The 21,048-nt window shown below is 36.5% G+C and overlaps 1 protein-coding gene and 2 long non-coding RNA genes across 7 annotated transcripts in view; 2 read left to right on the top strand and 1 right to left on the bottom strand.

Moving 5' to 3' along the window:
• Positions 1–336: 336 nt before the first annotated feature.
• LOC145728127 (uncharacterized) overlaps positions 337–21,048 on the bottom strand; it is a 33,288-nt gene continuing 12,576 nt past the window's right edge. For 2 of the 5 annotated variants that reach the window (XM_081978145.1, XM_081978147.1), the window contains 7 exons: positions 6,211–6,323; positions 5,940–6,157; positions 5,719–5,884; positions 5,525–5,664; positions 5,289–5,468; positions 4,426–4,567; positions 337–2,107 (listed from right to left, as the gene is read on the bottom strand). In XM_081978145.1, the coding sequence (XP_081834271.1) occupies positions 905–2,107; positions 4,426–4,567; positions 5,289–5,468; positions 5,525–5,664; positions 5,719–5,884; positions 5,940–6,157; positions 6,211–6,323 (2,162 nt within the window). In that variant the 3' untranslated portion in view covers positions 337–904. Of the gene's footprint in view, positions 2,108–4,425; positions 4,568–5,288; positions 5,469–5,524; positions 5,665–5,718; positions 5,885–5,939; positions 6,158–6,210; positions 6,324–7,175; positions 7,323–10,194; positions 10,606–17,087; positions 17,405–21,048 lie in introns of those variants that run through there. The other 3 variants (XM_081978146.1, XM_081978144.1, XM_081978148.1) reach the window with 3 other exon arrangements.
• LOC145728688 (uncharacterized) lies at positions 11,437–13,703 on the top strand. Its single transcript, XR_014178142.1, has 2 exons — positions 11,437–11,724; positions 13,455–13,703. It is a non-coding gene; the product is annotated as an uncharacterized LOC145728688 (long non-coding RNA).
• LOC145728040 (uncharacterized) lies at positions 20,084–20,780 on the top strand. Its single transcript, XR_014177984.1, has 2 exons — positions 20,084–20,400; positions 20,481–20,780. It is a non-coding gene; the product is annotated as an uncharacterized LOC145728040 (long non-coding RNA).

Below are 21,048 nucleotides of genomic sequence, written 5' to 3'. Positions count from 1 at the left end.
CAGTGCTGTCAATTGACTGACGCAAAAAAGATTATTCCAGTTGACAGAAGATAACAACATAAACCTTGCTTTCTATTGGTTGTAATTTTTTAAGGATGTGGTCAGTGGATTCCCGCACAAACCACCTAATGGATGTTTATGATGTGGTTTTCCGGGAGTGATACAGATTTTCTTACTTTGCAAAATATTTTCTTTTTAAAGCTAAGACAAAAATCTAAAATCTTATAGAGTGTGAAATTTCCTACAACTTTCTAATTTACACTTTTGCTGTAACATCCTCAAATAAGGGAGCTACACGCTTTGTTGTCTATGGAGGAAAATAAACAACCAGCCAAATATTTTTCTGTAAAATAATAATTTAATCACAAACATACTTCAGATAAAATGATACAAAAAGCGCCAATGTCACAACAATAATTATCTTGTATTATTGAGTATGTCCTTAACTGTTAACTATTTTATATATCCAGAATAGCGTAAGTTTGTAACGTAAAAACAGCGGACAATAACCGCGGTCACTTGTAAAAATGTTTTTCAATACCAGCTAATTTCTCTTATCAAGTAGAAGATCAAATATTTGATATTTTCCGTTTAAATGAGCTTAACCTAGTGAAAGAAAAATGTAGGCCCAAACTTGTTAGTTACAAAAACCTTACACATGGCAGTCTAGCTAAATCTTAAAAGTTAATAATATTACCTATACAATACAGTTTGCACAGCTACTAAACTGGACGATTGGCACATAACAGGTCTAACTCATTAAAATATGTCTTAAAACAAAAAAAAATCAAACCCAACAAACACAAGTATAGTTTATACCACAAGACAATAATATTATTATTTACATCAGACAGAGTGGTTAAATAGTGAATATAAACAAAAAAATGCATTGAAGAGTTAAAAGTTACTTCTTTCTTTGTCTGTACAACTCCCGCTTTTTAGTATCGGCATTTCTCAATACTTCGGCATAAGACATGTCCAGTTTTTTCAGTTTGTGTAGGTCATGGGAAGCGGAACTGGGCTTAAACTCAAAATAGCCCTTTCCGCTACTTTGACTAGGCGTAGGAGATGGCGCATTTCGATTAGTAGCCCAAAACTGCAGCGTATTTCCATTCCACGCGTTCTCATCTCCAGGAACATTGGGTCGTACGTCCTTTCGCTTCTTTCCAGAATTAGGTCGACTCGAATAAGTAATTTTTGGACTGCCAATGATGTGAGTGACTGGCGAGTCCGATCGTTCCGTGTACTTGTTTTTGCGCCTCGAAGATGATCGTTTCCGCACCTCCACCGACAAATACTCCAAGGGCTGACGTACCAAAGGTCTTAGCACGCAGTCTGGCTTGCTATCGGCAGTTCCTGATGACAGTTCCGCTTCAGGTATCGGTTGGTTTTGCGCCTGGATGATGTTCTCCACGATAGTGGTGGTCTCGTTTTGGGTTGACAATTCCGACATGGTCGAGGACATGATGCTCTGGGTATCATCATCAGGAAACTCGGGCAATTGATCGTTCATTGGAGTTGCCGGAGGCACTGTGGGCGGGACGGTCTTTGAGTTGTCATCCAACAACGGCAGCTCCTCGCCCTCGGCCTTATTCTCAGCTGCCTTCTTCAGCACCCTGAAGATCTCCTTGAACAAATCTCGATACTCGGGCCGATCCCGGAACCTCGAATCAAACGGACTAGCGTCGTCGTAGATGCTAAACTTGCAATCCTCGCCGTCTGCGATGGTGCACAAGAACGAACCGACTCGTCCTTCAGTTTGTGTTCCCTTGTTGCTCGTTTCATCTGCGAACCCAGACGAGCTGGTTTCAGCTTCGGAGAAGTCAGTCGGAGTCGAAAACGTTTTTCTAGTTTGCTTGTGCTGTTTGGCGTTTAGGCTGCCACCGTGGCCACTCTCCTCGTCCGTGTCCTTCGTACTCGAGGCAAACTCTCCAGACATTTGCATTTCCTCTTGGAGCGAAAGACAGTGATTGTCCGATTTAGACGATTTGCCGGTCAAATTGCCTCGATGCACTTCGACGAGAGCCTCATACTTTTCGACCAAAACTTTGTAGGGATTGGCGTGCTCTCGATTGGTCAACGGTGAAGATTGATTATCGGCATGATCCTAGAAAAAAACAAAATTTAACTTAAATTCCCTTGCCAATTACTTTGAAATTAACTACCAGTACCTGTGTATATTCAGCAAAATTTTTAAGTAAGAACTTTAGTAATGTGAGATTGGGAAGTTCAACTACTAATACTTAAACGTAAAACCGTTCATCAAGAGTATAGCAAGCAAGAAACTGTTATTATAATAAGCTTACAATTTTAAGCTTGCAGTATTATAAAGGGTGGGCCATCTATAATGTCACAAACCAGAAAAAATTTATATTTTATTACTTATTTTTATTCATGTGATAAACGATTATTCCGTCATGACGTTCAAGTTAACAGAGCATCAATAATAACACCTTAGTTTAAATTGCAACATATAATGGGTCCACTCTTTACTATTACTAAGCTGTTTGTATAAGCAACTAAAATAGTGGCAAAAGTGATAAAGCAATTAAATACAGTTTGGTGAGAACAGTGGAATTAAAAATAAAACTCTTAAATACAATAAATTATTTTATTACCAACCTGAAAATTAAATATATTATGCACAAAAAAAAACTTTGGAATGTAGACTTTTCCTAAAATAAAGACCACTTTCGTTTTGACGCTCTATGGAGTGAACAGAGCGAATATGACTCTGTTCGTTCCATAGACAGTTAAAATAAACAGTGTCATATAAACAGATTCTCATTTTATTTATACAATCACAGCAAAAAACAGGGATGGTTTAGTAAAAAACAATATATTTACATATTGCAAGCTTCAAGGTGAGTGACCAAAAACCAAGTAATTTGAATAATCTTAGCGATTAGACTAGAGCACTTAAATGCACACCAAAAATAAAACTAAAACATTGTATAGGCATATGTACAGAGTGTTCTTCTCCAATCTTATAAAGTCCGTCCCAGGTCTAGTGTGACAGTGATGTAATAATTGTCGTTTATTTTCTATTACATGTGAACTGAGCGAGATAGAAATTCGTTTGTTGTTAACGTATGTTTTAGAAACTTTTAAATGTTCGTAATTTGACGATGTGTTATCTGATCAACGTATTTAAAAATAAAACCGGTGTCACGAGACAAACTGACAAATATGTCATTTTTCTGTGCAGCGCACCGTTTGACTTTGAAAAATTGTCTTTGACTAGATATCTTTAGATTAACGGTAGAAATGTGACGTGAAGTGTCATTTGTCAAAATGTCACACGCCCTAAAAACAGTCAAAATTTCCAGAGTTTCTAAGTTGCACCCTTTGGTTGCTAGAGGTCGTCAAAGTTGACTCTAGTTTTTCTTGAATATCACAGGAACGCCTCAAGTTACAGGTCTGAAATTTTTACCTCGTTGGATGTCCGATTCGACAAAGATAGAAAATTTTTAAAAACTAATCTAAAATTCACTTCTCCTGGGACAGAGAGTATACCATTACTGCAATATGCATATACGATAGTTATACCACAGAAACCAGAATATTATAGCGTGACGAAACAATTTGGAAAACGTACCTTTTAGCTCATGTCTAGTGTAACTTATGCCTGAGGCAATAATATAGCAGGATGAAACTGCACCTGAACGGACCGTAGATGGGAAGGAAATTTTCGTTTTTGACAAACAGGCATAAGTCAACTAGGAACGAGAAAAAGCTTGAAGCCGGTGCTATCCTGCATACGGACAAAGCCCCTCGAAGAAGGGGCTCCTCCAGGTTGTTAAGTTTCTAGAGGAAGGAAAACAAACAACAGCAGCTAAAACGGACTGATTGCGACTGGTTTCGTGTGTTTCCAAAATGTAACCAAAAAACCTCGAAAGCAATTTTGATAAGAGGTTTCTGGCTCAGAATCTACTTTATCTAATAGGGATAAATTGGATTTTCACCTTATAAAACGTTTTATTGTCTTTCCATTAAATAATTTTATAAAAATAAATTAATACTCGTTTTTCGAACCAGTATGGATTTATCTGTCAAACATCAAAAAACAACAAACAAATTCATTATAAAACGTTAAAATTTGACTTTTATAACAAATAACAAAAATCCAATCTAACCCTAATGCCGTTTCAAGCCCTAAACGAACGAAATCACAACCGTATAACCTTAACAAAACTAAAACATCATGCATCTGTCAAAAAAAAAAAAAAACAACATGCAAACGTCACAGCAAGCTTGGGTGGTACAAACAAAATATCAAACTGCCTTGCGGTGACGTGTATTCAGAAACTAGACAAAACTAGAACGAGAAAATAAAAAGAGAACTAAAAAAAAAAAAATGATAGATTATAGGAAGCATTCCGACAAACTTAGAAACCCCAGGTGCCTGACAAGCATGTGGCTCACCTGTACGTTCATGGAGAAGGAGGCGCGGTGTTGGGTGGCGTTGAGCGCCTCCAGCATGCTCTGATCGTCGTCGTCCTCAGCCAAACCTAGTTCAGAAGACTGATCCACGGTGCGCAGGCATTTGCTACACACTTGGCCTTGTCTGATGATGGAAAATCAGAGTTAAGTTATATTCAAGTCATGTAACAACAGTAGTAGCATTAGTTATTTGTGTGATTATTAAACAAAATGAATTTTGGCTTTAATTAAATTGGTTCGAACTATCCAGGATTACTTGTTTTATCATTGATCTTACGTCATTTTTGGCTCTGGGTTGTATAGGAATTGATCAGATAACAGTATTCAAGGCAAATTTGATTTTTTCTTGTTGTACCTCTACTTGCAATCATTTGGAGTTGTAGAAGAAACGTAATTTGTTGTCCTTATTAAAACAAAATACACGTGACGTGGTTGTATGATTGCCAGAGAATGCAACACATTTTTTCAAAACATATCCCACTTTTCTCATAAGATTATCCGATGAACAATCGTTCAAGCTGACTTGCATTAATCTGCAACCAATCGAGTTGGGGTCATTGTAAACTGTTTGCTAAGGAGGTGTCAACGAGCAACAATAACCAATATTCGCGGTGTCGAACTCAATTATTGTAAGCGAACAACCATGCATTTTTGTTGCTAGTTTCCCACTTTGGCATCCTTTACTTGCCTGAGTCATCGTTTGCCGTCGGCAGACCATTTGTATAATTAACCCGACTAAATAAATATGTAAATTGCTTAATTTCCATTATAAAAGTGTGAAATTTTGAATGTCCTTACATATTATTGTACCAATAAGTTATTTGGTTTAGGAAAAGATGACTTACCGAACTTCGTCCAAAGTGTTGAGTTCCTCGTGCATGCTTTTCATGTTCAAGTCGTCTCCTCTGTGACTCAGTTGTATCACTTGATTCTCCAACGTTTGATTCTGTTTCACCATTGTGGAAAGTTGATCCTCTAGTTCGGCGATTATCCTCTCGTGTTTGCTACACTGCGCTCTTGTTTCCCTATAATAATAAAATTGGTTTCGAGTTTTTTTCGTTGATTAGCGTAAATCACTTACCTGAGTTGAGCCATGAGTTGAGCAATCTCCTCCATACTATTATCAGTCTCATCAACCGATGAAACATGTTCGTTGTCGAGCGTTTGAGAAGAATTGGGAGATTTTGAGGCGTTTGACGACGGTGAAGACTCGGAAGTAATCTACGTGAACATTCAGGTTGAACCTGCTAATCAAATTGAAAGCAAATCCACTACCTGACTTCCATGTAGTCGACTGGAGACTGGAGAAGTTTGATTGTTTCCGTCAGCATCATGAACCACAGCAGAACGTAACGTCACCACCTCTTTTTGAGTGTTACTCCTGCTCGTTCCTACGTCACTGCTTCGACTCGTCTTCTTTTTAAGTACGTCAATTTGCAACCTAAAAAATTATAATTGACTGATGATCGACTTAGTATTTTGGTGGATTAACAAACCTAAGATCATCGATGACGCTCTGTAGCTCTTCATTCTTGGCTTCCAGCTGTTCAATGGTGACATTGAGACTTTTAACGTGTTTGCGTTCTGCACTGTTTTCACATTGTAGTCGATGATTCGTTCGTTCCAAATCTTGAATGCTAACTTCTAGTTGTTCGTAAATCCGTAGTCGTGAGTCGTTTACTTCTTTTAGGGCGACAGTCTGTTTGGTTAAGTACTGTGGAAACAACCTAGTTTCAACCCCATCCAGTATGCAATTAAATACCTCACCTCTATTTCCAATTTCTGATCTTCTATGGTGGTTTGTCGTTCTTTGAGCAACGATTCCAATTCCCTATTACGTTCCAGTAAGGTTTTGCCTAGTTCGGCGGCTAAGTGAAGATCTGCAAAGAAAAACAAATTAATTACAAGAATTCTCACATTTGCTGCTTGTTTTGTTGTACGGTTCATCAATAGCACGGTACTTGATATTTTTGTAAAAAAATGCCCATCTAAACCGTTATACTATAGGCACACGTTTCGTAGTTAATGTAGCATTAAAACATAAATTCAATTACCATAATAACTACACTACAACCATTTAGCTAAGTATCTGGTAAGATTTTTCCTGTTTAGTTAATCTTTACGGAGTAATTAACCTCAAAGGCTAAAGATAACACCAGAATAAAGTTAGTTAACTTACACTTCAGGTATAAAAAAAAGTCCATTATATTACCAACTTAATACGTCTACAATAAAATCTGATTAACCCGCGGCCAACGTTTACCTCCTGCCATAAAGAATGCAATATAATGTAACGGGTGTTGCACCTGCTAGGAATTAAATTAAAATTGTAGGAACAGGCTTATTGTGGTAGCAATTCGATTGACTAGAGGACAATAACGTCAAAAATTTCCTGGTAAGTCCACATGTGCATTATATGCGTACATGCTGGTTGTTTGACCAATCACAAACTAACCACTGTTGCACACTTAGCATCAGATTTGAAAAAATGAAAATTTTACAATAAACATCAAAATAGCAACTTTTTTTTAATTCGGATTATGCCATGTAACCTAACCGTAAGTTGTATTAAAGGTGCCTTCACCAGATTGGGCAGAAAAATTTCCCAGTGAATCTTATGCTTGGCTTACATGTGAAGCATTTGCCATAAATCTCAGAATAGTGAGTAGTTTGTGATTGGTCAAAAAAGCAGCTTTGTGCTTGCTTCTTTTTTGAACAAACTACGAACTTACCATAACTGAGACCAGAGTGACATTTTGGCCATTGTTTTGACATTTCAAACGTTCAAAAATCATAAGTGGTTCAAGTAGAAGAGTTACGTTGTATGCTACTTGTACCACACTGTATTCACCTTTAATAACATGATATAGTAATTACCTGTTAACTAGGCGACTTTGAACTTTTACCCGGTTAGATATAGTTATATCAGTAGCGCGATAATTACACACATTTTATTTGTTTGCAACAGTGGCGTTTCACAAAAAAAAATTAATAAAATGCCTGTCAAATAGTTGCTGCTGACCCACAAATATACTAATAATAATTATAAAGGTAAATAGACGAAATACATTACACACGTGATTGGCATTTTGACGCTTGTGAAGCGGAAATTAAGAAGGAGCGAGGCGGGCTACGCCCCTGGTAAAAACTTAACGACATTAATTGCCCCCATATTATAATATTATTAAATTGTGGGAATATTCATGATTTAACGAGAGTTTCGTGCGCACAAGTTCAATTCCTTTCTATGAAACACACGTAGGCCGTGTTTTTCTTCAAGGCAACTTTTAACGTTAAAAAAAACAAGGCAGACGAACTGACGTTTGTCATTAGGCATAATGAATATAAACATGAAAAAAAAATGATAAAATGTCTGTGTCTTTTCGAGTTTTGTAAGTGTCTTCTTTTAATTGGAATTACCGATGTAAATGTAAATAATTAGTGCATAGATACACACACTGTTTATTAACATGCCGTATTAACAAAACCAGGTCATTTTAAGCGGTTCTAAAGGCTAAAACACACAATTACGCAACGCTTCTCTGACATAACTATTTTACATCTCGCGGTTTCTTGAAACGTGTTTAATTCCGCGAATCCTTAAAGACCATCTTAAGTTGCATCCTTAATGAGGGTTGTCCTCCAAGTATTAAGTCACGTGACTAAGCACTGAAAACTTTTAGCTTGCAGCCGACTATGATTTATGCCAAATCTCACAAACTACGAATAGAGTGCTGTGATTTTTGTGGCATCTAACAATTGGCGTTTCAAGTTAAGATCGCAGCGCCAGTTGAAAATCGGGCAACCCGTTCCTAACCTAACATTATAAATAATATTGTCACACTCGTGTTAGTAGTTACGGTGCACACCCAGTAACCAGCATAGTTAGTCAGGTTAGCCTAATGAGGTCGCTGACGAGGATAAAAGATGCACCATTACGGTGTAGCTGAAGGGCTAAAACTAGACTCACCCTCCCCGAACTTTCATGCATACGACGGTGATTACGCCATTAGTGACCTTCTATTCTGGGGGTAAGAATAACTCCTCTTAGGTGTTTGGTTTACATTATTTTTATAATAAACCAGGCTTACCTGTGACCTGAGTTGTTTCTCTACCATCCCTCACTACGACCCCTAAACGTGACAATATGACACCGTCACTTCATATTTATGAAATCCAGTGCTAAATTCCTAACTAAAATCAATTTGTAAACAAAGGGAGAAATGACAGCTGGAATGCCGGAAACTGTTTTCAAAACTGACCACCAGAGGGAGGCTCTCTTACCTTGAAACGCCAATAGGTCACGAGACACTAAACGGGCTTTTTGATAAAAAGGTCATGTGACCATCAATTATTATAATAAAGCTTTCTGATAGCTTCATTACCACTTTCCGGACTGAATCGAGACATTTTCACTACACACCTCTTATTAGTTAAACGTTTCCTCAAAGTTTTTATGTCGCTCTGTCAAACAAAACTTTCCATTCAATATTAAATTAATGTGTAATGATACGTTATAGAATAACTATTAAGTAATTAATAATTGTGCGTTGCGGTCACAGTTTATTTGAGCCGTCGACAGATGAATTTCAGTTAATTGCGCCAGGAAAGCGCACAAATTGACATAATAAAACGGATGTCTAAACTAAAACTATAAACACTAAAATCTTTCAATTAATCGTTGAAAAAGTTCTTAGCGCGAAAAAGTGAAAAAAGACAAATTTCAGGCTGATTAGCCGTACGGATTTGCGTGTTCTTCTTTTCGCGCATTTTCGCCTTTCCAGCCAATTTACAAGTGTACACGTTCCTGTGCGAATGTCAAGCATCATTAGACCGAATTTACTTTCTATTTTTTTTTGCTCTAATAACAAAAGGTCGAATTAACGTCCGAGGAAAGATGAGATTGCGATGCGCTTAATTTACCTTGGAGCGTTTCGGAATGATGCGTTTACTTGAAAGTACCATAATAATAATAGAAAATGAGAAAAATAGCAACAAGGGAGAACGAGATCACTATAAAACACTAAAACCAACGAAAAATATGAAGTAGAATAGTATATCTGTCATCAATCCTGTCATAGACCCAAACCTTCGATTTCAAGGATGTGTTGTGTGTATCTATCATGTGATAGCTGTACACAAATGACAACGACTACCACGTGCATTCTCAACTTTTGTAAATCGAATGAACCCAGTTGACTTGATGAAAGTTTTGACTTGTGTGGTTTAGTCACGTGACATTCAATTATATAATTAATCCAGTCATGTGATTACTGTCAAATGTTTGTTGAAAAATATCAATCACTTAGAAACTTTTCGTTTTGAGCGTTTAGTGATTATTATCTCCTTTAATTGTGAAAATTCAGAAACATAAATCTAAGAAGAACACCAGTCAATTGTGCCTAAACTCTAGACTCTGCTGATAAAACTGAAATATTTATAACTGAAAATTTAATTTTACCAATACTACAGCTTTTAACTGGTGATAATATTTCTTGTATTTTCTCCAAGTTGAGAAGCAAATTTTCGAACAATTTTCAATAAACACTAGCCAACTGTACCAAAAACTAGTGAAACTGAAATTAACTTAAGGATAGTAGTCAACTGTGCCACAAGTGTGGGCCCCTATTGCGCGAAAATTTGTCGAATTTTGTGATATACGCAATTACATACTTTTCACGCTTTAAAACTAAAACGTGATAAGTAAACTTGGAATAATTATGAACTGGCTACATGGAAAAATCCAAATACCTGAAGGTTGTCGTAAACATTCCAATTCGATGGTATAATCCCAAAAATCCAAGGAATTTAAGGTGGAATTCACACAAGACTCGGACCCGGAAGGGTACTCGTAACTGTCGCTCATGGTGATGGCCCGAACGAGCGATCAAAACCCATCAAAACAAGGAAAAAGAGACGAAACAGTTTCTAATCAAAACCGTCGATCGGTACCACACGCAATGTAATCGTGAAGCGCGGATCACTCTGAAGAAGTACTCGACATAATGACTGATGTCAGCTGTTGTTGAACATCGTCTCCGCATAAAACAAACGAATCAACTGAACCAGCACCGACGATGCTATGAACGGTTCGAAAAATGCGGTACCGTACTACGGGGTGCCACCTGATACCAGTCCGGTGGTACCTTTGCGTGCGACTGTGCATAAGCTTGCACCGGTCGTAAAGGTAAAAGCACAAGAAGTACCGCCTTGGTAGTAGGGTTTACGTTCATTTTTCTTTGTGATGGCTAGACGACATTTTTTTCCAGAATGGTATGGCTGCATCCGTCCCTGTTTTAGCTTTTTATTGTTTGTTAACTATACAGTTCACAAACTAGACCCACTGGGTTGAGATTTACGCAAATATACTGTATACTTTGAAAGCAAATATTAGGAACAATTCGTGACAAAACAAACTATTTTTGCAATGGTTACTTATTGTCCAAGTCACGCAAACTGTGAATTTGGCGAACGAAACTGTTGCAAAGTGCTTTCGGCAAAATCAACTATTTTTTAGCTTGCAATTCCGGCAGAAAATCATATTTTCTCATTATGTGATCGTGGATTATGCAAGAGCAACACAACCGCCTAAAACCGAAAACAAAAGGCTGAAAGATTTCGAAGTTTCGATAGCGAAATTAAAACTGGAAATTAAAAGGAATTTTGCTCGGTAATGATGGACTGATAAGTCTCCGGTACCCGGTAGAATAGTATCCTAAATTGAGCGGAACCACACAAAGCCGGCCGCAAGCCAAAGTCGTGCCATTGGTTAATAGATAGGCAGTCGAAACGAATTATTATTATTGTTGAGGGAAAGAATTGATATCGAAAAACCAGATGGATCGAAACCAAATCCAACAAATTACTTTGGAATTATATGATTAGTTGTGACAGATGTGTAAACCAAAACTATTGAGTGTGAAAAAACGTGGCAACCCTGTTACCACTTTTTTGACGTCCGACAGCCGTCAAATGTCACAGTGCAAATTGTTGTTTGTGTGTGTTTTTTAGGCTTTGAGAAAACTAATCAGTTTCTTATTAAGTTAATAACCATTTTTTCTTCTTAGTTCAAAGTTGTTAAAAAAAAAAACATTTCAATAACAGTTTCTTTACCAACAATTGATTTTCTAAAGCAATTAATGGTCGATTTTGAGGGCAACGGAACAATGGCGAAAGACCTGTCCATATTCTCATCTACACCGTACCTCTGTTCTTATTAATATTATTATTAAAATAAACGACGCGAAAAAGTAAATAATATTAATAAATGTGGGAAATTCAGTAAGTATGGCGTTATTATAATAAAATTAAGGTAAATGGAACACGATATCTATTTAATGCAGTCTTAAATATGAACAGATTTGTAATTATAATTTTATTTTTAACTTTGAGTGATTACTGGTAGTTACTAGTCCTATAAATGCAATAAATTATCACCCCACCAAGATTTCTGACTGTTCAGGTTGCTTTTACTTTATCTAACTCAAAAACTGCGTTCAACATTCCGATCTGCTGCTCTGGTGTTTCAATAGAAAACGAATATGCGAAGTTGTAAATTTATAATATCAATTCATGCTAATTTATGAAACATATTAGTTGCCTTATTAAATTGCATCTTTTATGGTGATTTATAAGGAAATAGAGAGAAGGTATTTCTAGCGAGGCAACGATTTTCGTGCCATGTGAAACAAACAGTAAATCACGTGAAACCTGAAGGTTTGCTAAGCGGTAGGTCATGTGACCAACTGTCAAATGAGTTCCTATCTGATCTAGTAGTTTGTTTTGCATCTTCGTCGAGTACATTGGTGAACAATAATAGTTGATTTTCTATGGGTAATTTAAACGGTGATAAAAAAAAAACTATTGGGACATTAACCAAAGGTTACAAAAAGCCACCATAATCCGATTTGTATTGATGTAATATATTGTTGTCAGTTTAAAAAGTGGCTGTGAGAAATCGCTTTTGTAATAGGAACTTCTTGACATTTCGGCATTTAACGGTCCACGCCCCGTGCACCTTGCCGCGCCGGCTCCCATTTTAACCGAAAGGTTAAGTTTATTATTAGGGATAATCACGAATCGGTTGTCGGTTCGGATAAAATTCATTCATTACATGAAAACTTTGAATCGATCAGACTTACAAGTGCAGTATTTGCGCAAATAACAGCAGTTTGAAAGCGGCCATCTGAAAGCTGATTTTTTTTTACTAAATATGCCTTTTTGGAGCAAAAAAAAATTGAAAATCTTGACAGGAAAATGCACAGCACAGCCATCGTTCACCATCACAGAAATTGTAAAATAATGCTTCTGAGAAACACTAAAACTAACTAGTTAGTTAGTTGAGAAATTTCATTTGAAAATCCCATAATCCTTACTCAAGTACAGCTTAAATAACGGGTGTTTAACAATTGTTATGGTCAGGTCGCCTATGGATGGCAATTGTCACAAAAAGCGTATGTCTTAGATAACGTTGCAAACAATTATGACAGCTGTCATTTCAAACCATATACGAACTTATCAACGGCCCTACGTTCATGCTAGAACCACAGCCAACTACGACCATAACAATTGTTGAACACTTTTATTGCACCGTAAATCGAATTTTCACGGGTAAACAGTGTTTCTGGCAAAATCGTGACTAAACTACCCTCTCTTGGAGGCGTAAACGCAGTTTTGCACGCTACCGTCTAGTCGAAAGGGTCATTTACATCCCTTTTCAGCCCTATTACCTGCCTGAACTTCCCTTCACCCATAAATTTACAGTTATCACACAAATCGCTGTTTAACGTCTTCGACACTACGAGGCTTGTGAAACTGATTTACAAACAAAGACAAGTGTTTTCAAGAAATATATGTCTTTGACACACCGTTATGGAGTTGCATAAGCCTTTCGCGTCGATTTAAATTCAATCTGTTTTCAGCGCAAATTTAGAAAAAAGTGTGTAACGTAATTAGCGCATTTCACTTCAACAAGAAGAACCGCCATTATGTGGATTTCTATTTTTTTCCAGTCGTGAGAAAATCGCAACAACCGGACGAATTAGCCGACGCCCTTCTGAATTCCATTCGTCCGTCACGTACTAATTGCGCCAGCAAATTTCTGTATTTAATTAGGTGAATTGGATCGTGCATCGAACACTTCTTCTATTATTATAGAAATGGCGAGTAAAAATTTGCTTATGGTCAGTCAAACTGATGTAACTAGTATTTAATATTAAGGTAGTTTTTTTTTTAGTAATAATTATTATGATTTTGCAACAATGGGTGTAGCATTTTTTTCTTTACCCTGGCAACGCTGTATTAATTAAGCAAGTTAGTGCAAGGTTGCGATATTTAAATTAACAATTTTACATCGTCGAGAAACTGATCGTATCCAATTTTTTTGTAGTTTTACCAGTGTTGTTAACCCTACTTTCATGTTTTGACCTTATTAACAGTACTTGCTAAAGATGAATTTCATAGATGAAAGGTAAAATTGTCGAACGTAAACATCTAATCAAAATGTGATAATGAGCGCATAGTTTCTCCTTCGCTTGCCGATTGGTTATGCAGTGCAGGTCGTGATATACCAGATCGAATATATACAAGGCGATCCCTACTAAACCTACATCGTCAGGAGATACTTCTCACTATTCTCGTTAAGATGGTGAAGGAATTTTACATGTAAGACCATTATATTTTGTGTTTTTCATTTGCAATAACTGAAAAACTGACCTGATGAATCGTCGTTGCTCACTCTGTGTAGAGATACACTGGAAAAATGATTAGAATACTAATTAAGACCCAAAAAGTGATCGTGACGTATGTTGTATATTAAACGCGATTTCTAACGTTACAACCAAATACGCTCATAGTATAGTTCCATTCTTTTTTATTTGTATTAAACAGAGAGAAATAGACGCATATTATTTAGTTGACATCCACCTAACTGTCACTGTAATTGTCAAGGGTGCCTATGATTTCGGTTTGCCGTGTTGCCTATACAACTGGCAATAAGTGTTTTCAAAGGATAATAAACGTTTTTGTAACCAACTCTTATATTAATTGGCGTTTAATAATCTCAATTTTATAACCATTTCGATTACTAATCGCTTTTATTAATACGCTCGTATAAACACCATTGAATGTAAAGTGAAATCTTGATCAATATTTGACCATTTCTGTTAATTAATTTATGAAAAAATTTTGGAAATTTTGATGATAGTGAATAATAGTAAATTACGCACTACCGTGCAATTATAACCGGCCACGCCGATTGTTTTGTCCGCTTTGTTCCAGCTGTCGTGGCGAAACCGGAGCAGAAAATCCCGCTGTATACTTTTGATCATTATTTAGTTTGTATTAATTGAACTAACTGTAATGGGCGCGATTATGATTAGACAACAATTCTGACGATTCCATTACGGCCGTATTAAACCATAATAAACCGCAATTAAAAATTCGTTCGGTACGAAGTTATGCAGGTGTAATGCAGCAAGACGGCGACCCTCACCAGTATCAGGAGCGTACTGTTTTTTTTCAAAATTTGGTTTGACTATTAGAGAACTCATCAAAAAGTTAAAATTAATAATTCTGGTAAAAATGAAGGCAATTCGCGCGCTTTCAATACCGGCTAGGTCAACGCACTAGACACTATCATTTCACACCAATTTGCCGGCACATAAGAAAGCCAACAAAACGAATTACTTAATAATCCCCATTATTGTTATTAAAACAATTACAGGGGCGTCATCATTTATAAATGAATTTTGCGCCGAATAAAATACACACACTAAAAGCAAACACATTTTGAATTGTTTACACATGTTACGTGTGAATTTATGAGGTTTCCAATTTAGACGGTTACGCAATATTTTTACCGCATAAAATAATAAATAAACATTTCACAATCTATCGCGTACCACATTGATACTTTTGAAGAATCTCAAAGAATAGCGGAGGAAAGTTCTTGACTGTCACGTGATCCTCTCAGCACGCAGTGGATCTAGTTTGTGATTGGTCAAAAAAAGCAGCGATGAGAATGATTTACATCAGTTTCTCAAAAGCTTCTGAACAAATCTTTGTATTATCTTTTATGGTCTATTTTGACAAATTAATTTAGTTGACGGCATTCAAAATGAACCGAAAACGCCGTTACCAAAACTTTAAATGGTATAACGACAAAATAATCGGTGGTCTCAAGTTTAAAGGAATCTAGGTCAATTTGTACGCAAATTCGGCACCCAAACCCAATATGGTTCACAGTTGGTTAAAGAAGACGTCTAGCTTTGAGTCACACGGGTTTTCCTTCCGTTTACTCGACCGGAAAATCTAGTATTCACGACAGTCTTTTATTTACTTTTGCCCACGCGTTAACTGCTCATGTCACTGGGTGACATGTCGCAGACTTTCGCTTGTAAGTTGATGACGATTCAAACAAAAAGAGTATTTCCAGGTCATCTATTCTTATCGACCAATTCAAATCGATTGAAGGAAGCAACACTCGGATATGTTTATGCACCAGCTTCTTCGATAATGATTTTAAAGTGATAGTAAAACACGTTGAAAAGTTCATACCATTGACTGCACGCTTAATATGTTCTATGGGAGATTAGAGTTTGATGGGAAAGTGCTAAATAATGACGGATTTCTATATTGGTTAATGATTGGAGACGATGATCAGTCAGGTCGTTAAATTACTTTCCAGGTTTGTATTGTGTGTCAAAATAAATGAGGGTCAAGTATTATGGCTAACTTAAGTTTCAAGGAATGATTATTAATATGACCCTTAATGTGATTACAACATTATCTAAATATCAACAACACATTCCTAGTGTTTAAGACTAATAGGACCCATTCCTAGTTCGAACAATATCTGTCAGAACTGTCATTTTGGTAGACGTTTACAAAACTATCTAGAAGGCCTTGAAAATATCTCTCCTTTTAGATGCAGTTTCAAGACGTACAATTCTGAAATTGCTTGATTAATTCTAGCTTGTCAGTGGTTGCCATCCAGCAAATGTGAGTTGATTTAACAGTTGGTCACAAGACATGAATCGGGTTTCCTAATAAATCAGTCACGTGATCTACTAACACATGACGTAAAATTCAGTCTCTGTTGGTGTGGAGCTTTAAACCGAATAAACCAGAGAGAAGTTTACTATTTTTACCAGAAAATCAAAAACAATTAAAATGATTAACGCCGATTCGGATCCCCTTCTACAGATATGTGATAATGTAAAATAGCATTAGATTCCCAAGCAAGTTAACACCTGTGAACCGGTAATTGAAAAGCAAAAGTGCAGCTTGAAAGTGGTTGCATACTTTTACGCGTTTGCAGCAAAATTGAAACAGCAAATTAGAATAATAGAGAAGCATTTTAAAATTGTAGTTCAGAGTGTAAATGGAAACGTAACCCTTTACTGAAAAATCAATACTTGGGCGATACAGATGAGAGAGGAAGGAAAGACCCTTGCGAAAGCCTGAATCTAGAACGTTCTATTGGAATTTGCATGTATTTGGTGAAAATCAGTGCATCATGAAACAATCAAAACCGCAAAACCAACTCGGCCTACGTTGCGACATACGAAATTCCATAGTAAAAACCAAAAAAAACTGGCCTAAATACCTGACAAATTCATTATTACTATCAGTCATCCATTTACCTTCCAACATTCGACTTCTGGCAAAACCATCTTGTCCGATCTCCGTTAATCCTTTCGAGGTGCTCATCCTAGCAAGAACGAGAAAAACTACACAAGTTTACCAGTTTTTAGTGAAAAATTTGCATGCCATGGCGTTCCCACGACGCACCCGACCAAAGCTTGCGGTTTTCGGGCAGTTTTTTCGATAAGCGCGCACAATACCAAGAAAAAAACACGATTTTGCGATATTTTAGTGAAAAAGCGTTGTGACCCAGGCCCCGGCAATGTCCGACTAAATAAAATTAATCAAGCGGTTTCGTCGCAATCAAGACACAGCTGATCACCAACCAATTAGTATATTACGGAGCCACACTTTTTTACTAGGCGCTTACAAGGGTGGTTATGCCACTACGCGATTGGTCCGCATGGAGGCAACGTTGCCAAGCCATATCCAAACTAATCAGTAAAATCTAGCAGGAAAAATCAAACTCCTCCCATTGAAATTAGAAGATTTAAAATTTGTTGGCAACAATGGTGGAGTCTTTGATACCCCTGGTGGATCGATCTAGGCCTCACAATACGAAGGCGATGACTAAGCAAGTTTTTATGATACAAAGTAGGTATCACGGATTAAAATGTCGCTTGTTGTATTATTACTTCTGATTGGAAGGTCGAGGAATTTAAGTTTGTTACCCAATAATTTTCGCCTTGATTACTGCTTACTTAATTTATTCGTAAAGTATACGGCTTTATCATAAGACTGTCAAGAATACAATATTAATGCCAGTAAATTTGAAACTTCAGGTTTCAATACAGTACACTTGATTAATACTGTATACTTGAAATTCTGTGATTCTGCAGTGTATGTTAGCTATAAAAAAATTGGATGTAACCTACCCTAACTTGCCTAAAGTGCTCTTCACCATTTTGCGCAGAAAACTTTTGTGCTACAAGTCTACATTTGCGTAAATCTCAGCACTGTGAGTAGTTTGTTGTCAAAAATCACAAACTACGAATATGATTAAGAGCCTGTGGTAAAAGAAAAACCATCCATAGGGATAAATAAGTAACGGACAGAAAAACATTGATAATTGCATGCACAAGACAAAGACAAGAAATATAATTGGACCCTTTCTATTTACTTCCATGAATTTGTTTTTACTGTTTGGGCTGGTTTTTGCTTCTGCATCAAACAATAATTGAGTTGGTCTGGCGTTGCGACAACTCTCTAATCTCTCAAGTTTAATCTGTCAAAAGTAAATGAATTCTAACCTCCAAATCAAACAAAACAAAAAATGACAGATAGAAAGATGGAGCTAGTATTTGCCCGCATAACTTTTATTATTATCTACTACTGGCAATTTTGTGATTTATATTGTATTTGTCATCAAAAACCTTTGATTTATTCGTTCTTATGTCTTTAGTTACTTGTATCGAGTTAAGATTGCACAGCCTACTCGAGATCTATGGTCAAAAACCTTGTTCGATTTGAAGTTCTCAATGCGTTGTGTGACGTAATTACCTATCACGTGACGGCTGTACACAAATGACATTGACTATCACGTGCTTCATTATTAAATCTGATCGGTTGATCTGTGTAACCTGTAATTCAAACGATTCATTCGCTTAATTGCACTCAATTTGATTTGTTGTGTTGGTGTTCGTTAACGAGGCATCGCCCTTGTCTAGTCCATACCGTAAAAGGTGTAATTTACCGGGTGATCCACGCCTCCGGTAGCCAAATACAACGCGCGTTTTCCTTTCTTGTATAGGGCTTTGTAGAAAGTGATTTGACCGAGTGATGCCAATCTTAAAATGTCAAGATAATAATTGGTGTACTGTTTAAAATATCTTTCCCGCTAGAAAATTCTCACTTTTTCAATTCTAAAAAAAAATATATAATTCAGATGAAAGTGTTTACTTTTTTTCTCTCTCACTCTCCTAATCTTAACCTAATCCTAAAATTAACGTTTGAAATAATTGAATAATGGCGGTTCTATCGATAGGTACATCTTTTATGAGCTTTTCAGTGTTTATTGATTATAAAAAGTGATAAAAACTTCGAAGATATCAATTTATAACAGTTATTTTGCATTTTTTTCTCCCCGAGAGATTTAAGACGCTGCTGTGTAGAAAGTGAACGTTTTCATTGTTGTTCAGGCGTTAGCCCACTGAAAGGAATCAGCTATTATAAGATGAAATGGGTATTTAGCTGCTGATTAGACATTTAATTATCTCGGTTTTTAGTCGCTAACGAATATTTACGTTACGACACCTTTAAAAGTACAACGGATATTGACCGGAACGAAATGCTTTTTAATTCCTGAATACGCACTTCCTTTCATAGACTGCCACGCTAATCGATTTAATCGAAATGAATATGGCGACAAGAAAATATTGGAAAGCCGGTTATGTTTGGGGTGTTTTTTTTTCTCTGGACACAATTCGCTGTGTATAATTAACGTGAGAAACTTGTTTAGTCACTTTGAGGCAGGTGCGTCACGCAGACAGATCTGTAACACTGATACAAGTGCGAATTAATTTAGAGAAGGTTAAATTAATAAAATTGCAAACGTACCAGAGTCTAATTGAATAAAATAATCACAAATTGGCGGGCAGCAAAGAGTGAAATCGAAATTTAATTGAATGACTAGAAGAAACATTTTGGAATGTATAATTTGCACATCAATTGAAAGTTTTTTTGGGTAAATGTAGTTTGGATCGGATTGAAACAAACGGGCCTCCTGCGATGAAGTGACGGGAGTAAATTTTAAACTAGAAAGGTCAAGATTACGAAATTTTGATTGTTTCGATAAAGGCGGTGATATTGCAATATTTTTACACATAGACGGGGTGTAATGTATAATAAATGCCCAACAGCTCGTAATTGTTTTGTTAATTCACCAAATTGCTTTGTATAATGTATATCATTGTGGCCATTCTAGACATTGTCTCCTCACTGCTTTTTTGACAGTCGCCAATTCACGCAAAAATAACAGCTGACAGTATGACTTGTCAAAATAGGTTTTCTGCCAGAAATGTTATTTATTTAATACAAAATGAATTAAGAAATTACAGTTTGTGTGAATTGCAAATAACCGAGCTCTAATGCATGCCAAAGGACCAAATTGTAAAGTTCGGTAAATTACCAGCTTTTACGGAATGGACTAGACAAGAACGATGGCTCGTTTTAATCGAAGACCGATACAAGAAATCAAGCTGAGTGCAATTAACTTAATAAATAAGTCTCACTTATCATTCGGACGTGTGGAAATGAGATATTACCTGAGGATTAACCGATGAATGACAATGATTGAGCATATAAACGAGTTCGGTGAGAAATTAGCTTTTAATGACATTTTTCTGTTTTCCTAACCACCTTTAAATGGTAAGACTGACTTTTGCCTATTTTAGAAGCATAGGGAAAGGGTTAAACAGGACCAGAGAGAGAGAGACAAGATGACCTAACAGCCAGGGTGTGTAAAGTTAAAGCTTTCACTGGGGACTTTAAGAAACTGTCATCGTTAGCTGGTGATAGGACAAAATTAGGTTATAACCACCATTTGTTTGTTTATTTTAACAGTTTTTTTGCGGTTTTTTGATAAAAAATAGTTGTTAGGTACAATTTAAGTGAGACCTTCATTGGCAAAGCTCTCTTCTTGTGCATTAGTTGATTTTGTTAGTTCAGTATAATGACAGATTGTCCTACGTAAACATTAATTGTTTCATCTAGAACTTAAGTGAAAAAAAAATTGGGACTGATCAAAAAAGCAGGGAAAGCTTTTTTTTCACCAATCACACACTATACCCCACCACCTGTGCTGGGATTTACGCAAATGTGGACTTACCACCAGACTATTATACTTATACATAATCCAATAATTATCATTTTGTTCCCGACTAGAAATTGAACGTACAAGCTCTCTACATTATACTGCCGCACATAGAGAAAGAATATTAAATATTTGTCTTGCACACTTAA

Source organism: Ips typographus, linkage group LG4 (genome assembly GCF_016097725.1).
Source record: "Ips typographus isolate SLU linkage group LG4, UJ_Ityp_2.0, whole genome shotgun sequence".
Classification (NCBI taxonomy): Eukaryota; Metazoa; Arthropoda; class Insecta; order Coleoptera; family Curculionidae; genus Ips; species Ips typographus.
This window is presented reverse-complemented; position numbering and strand designations above follow the sequence as displayed.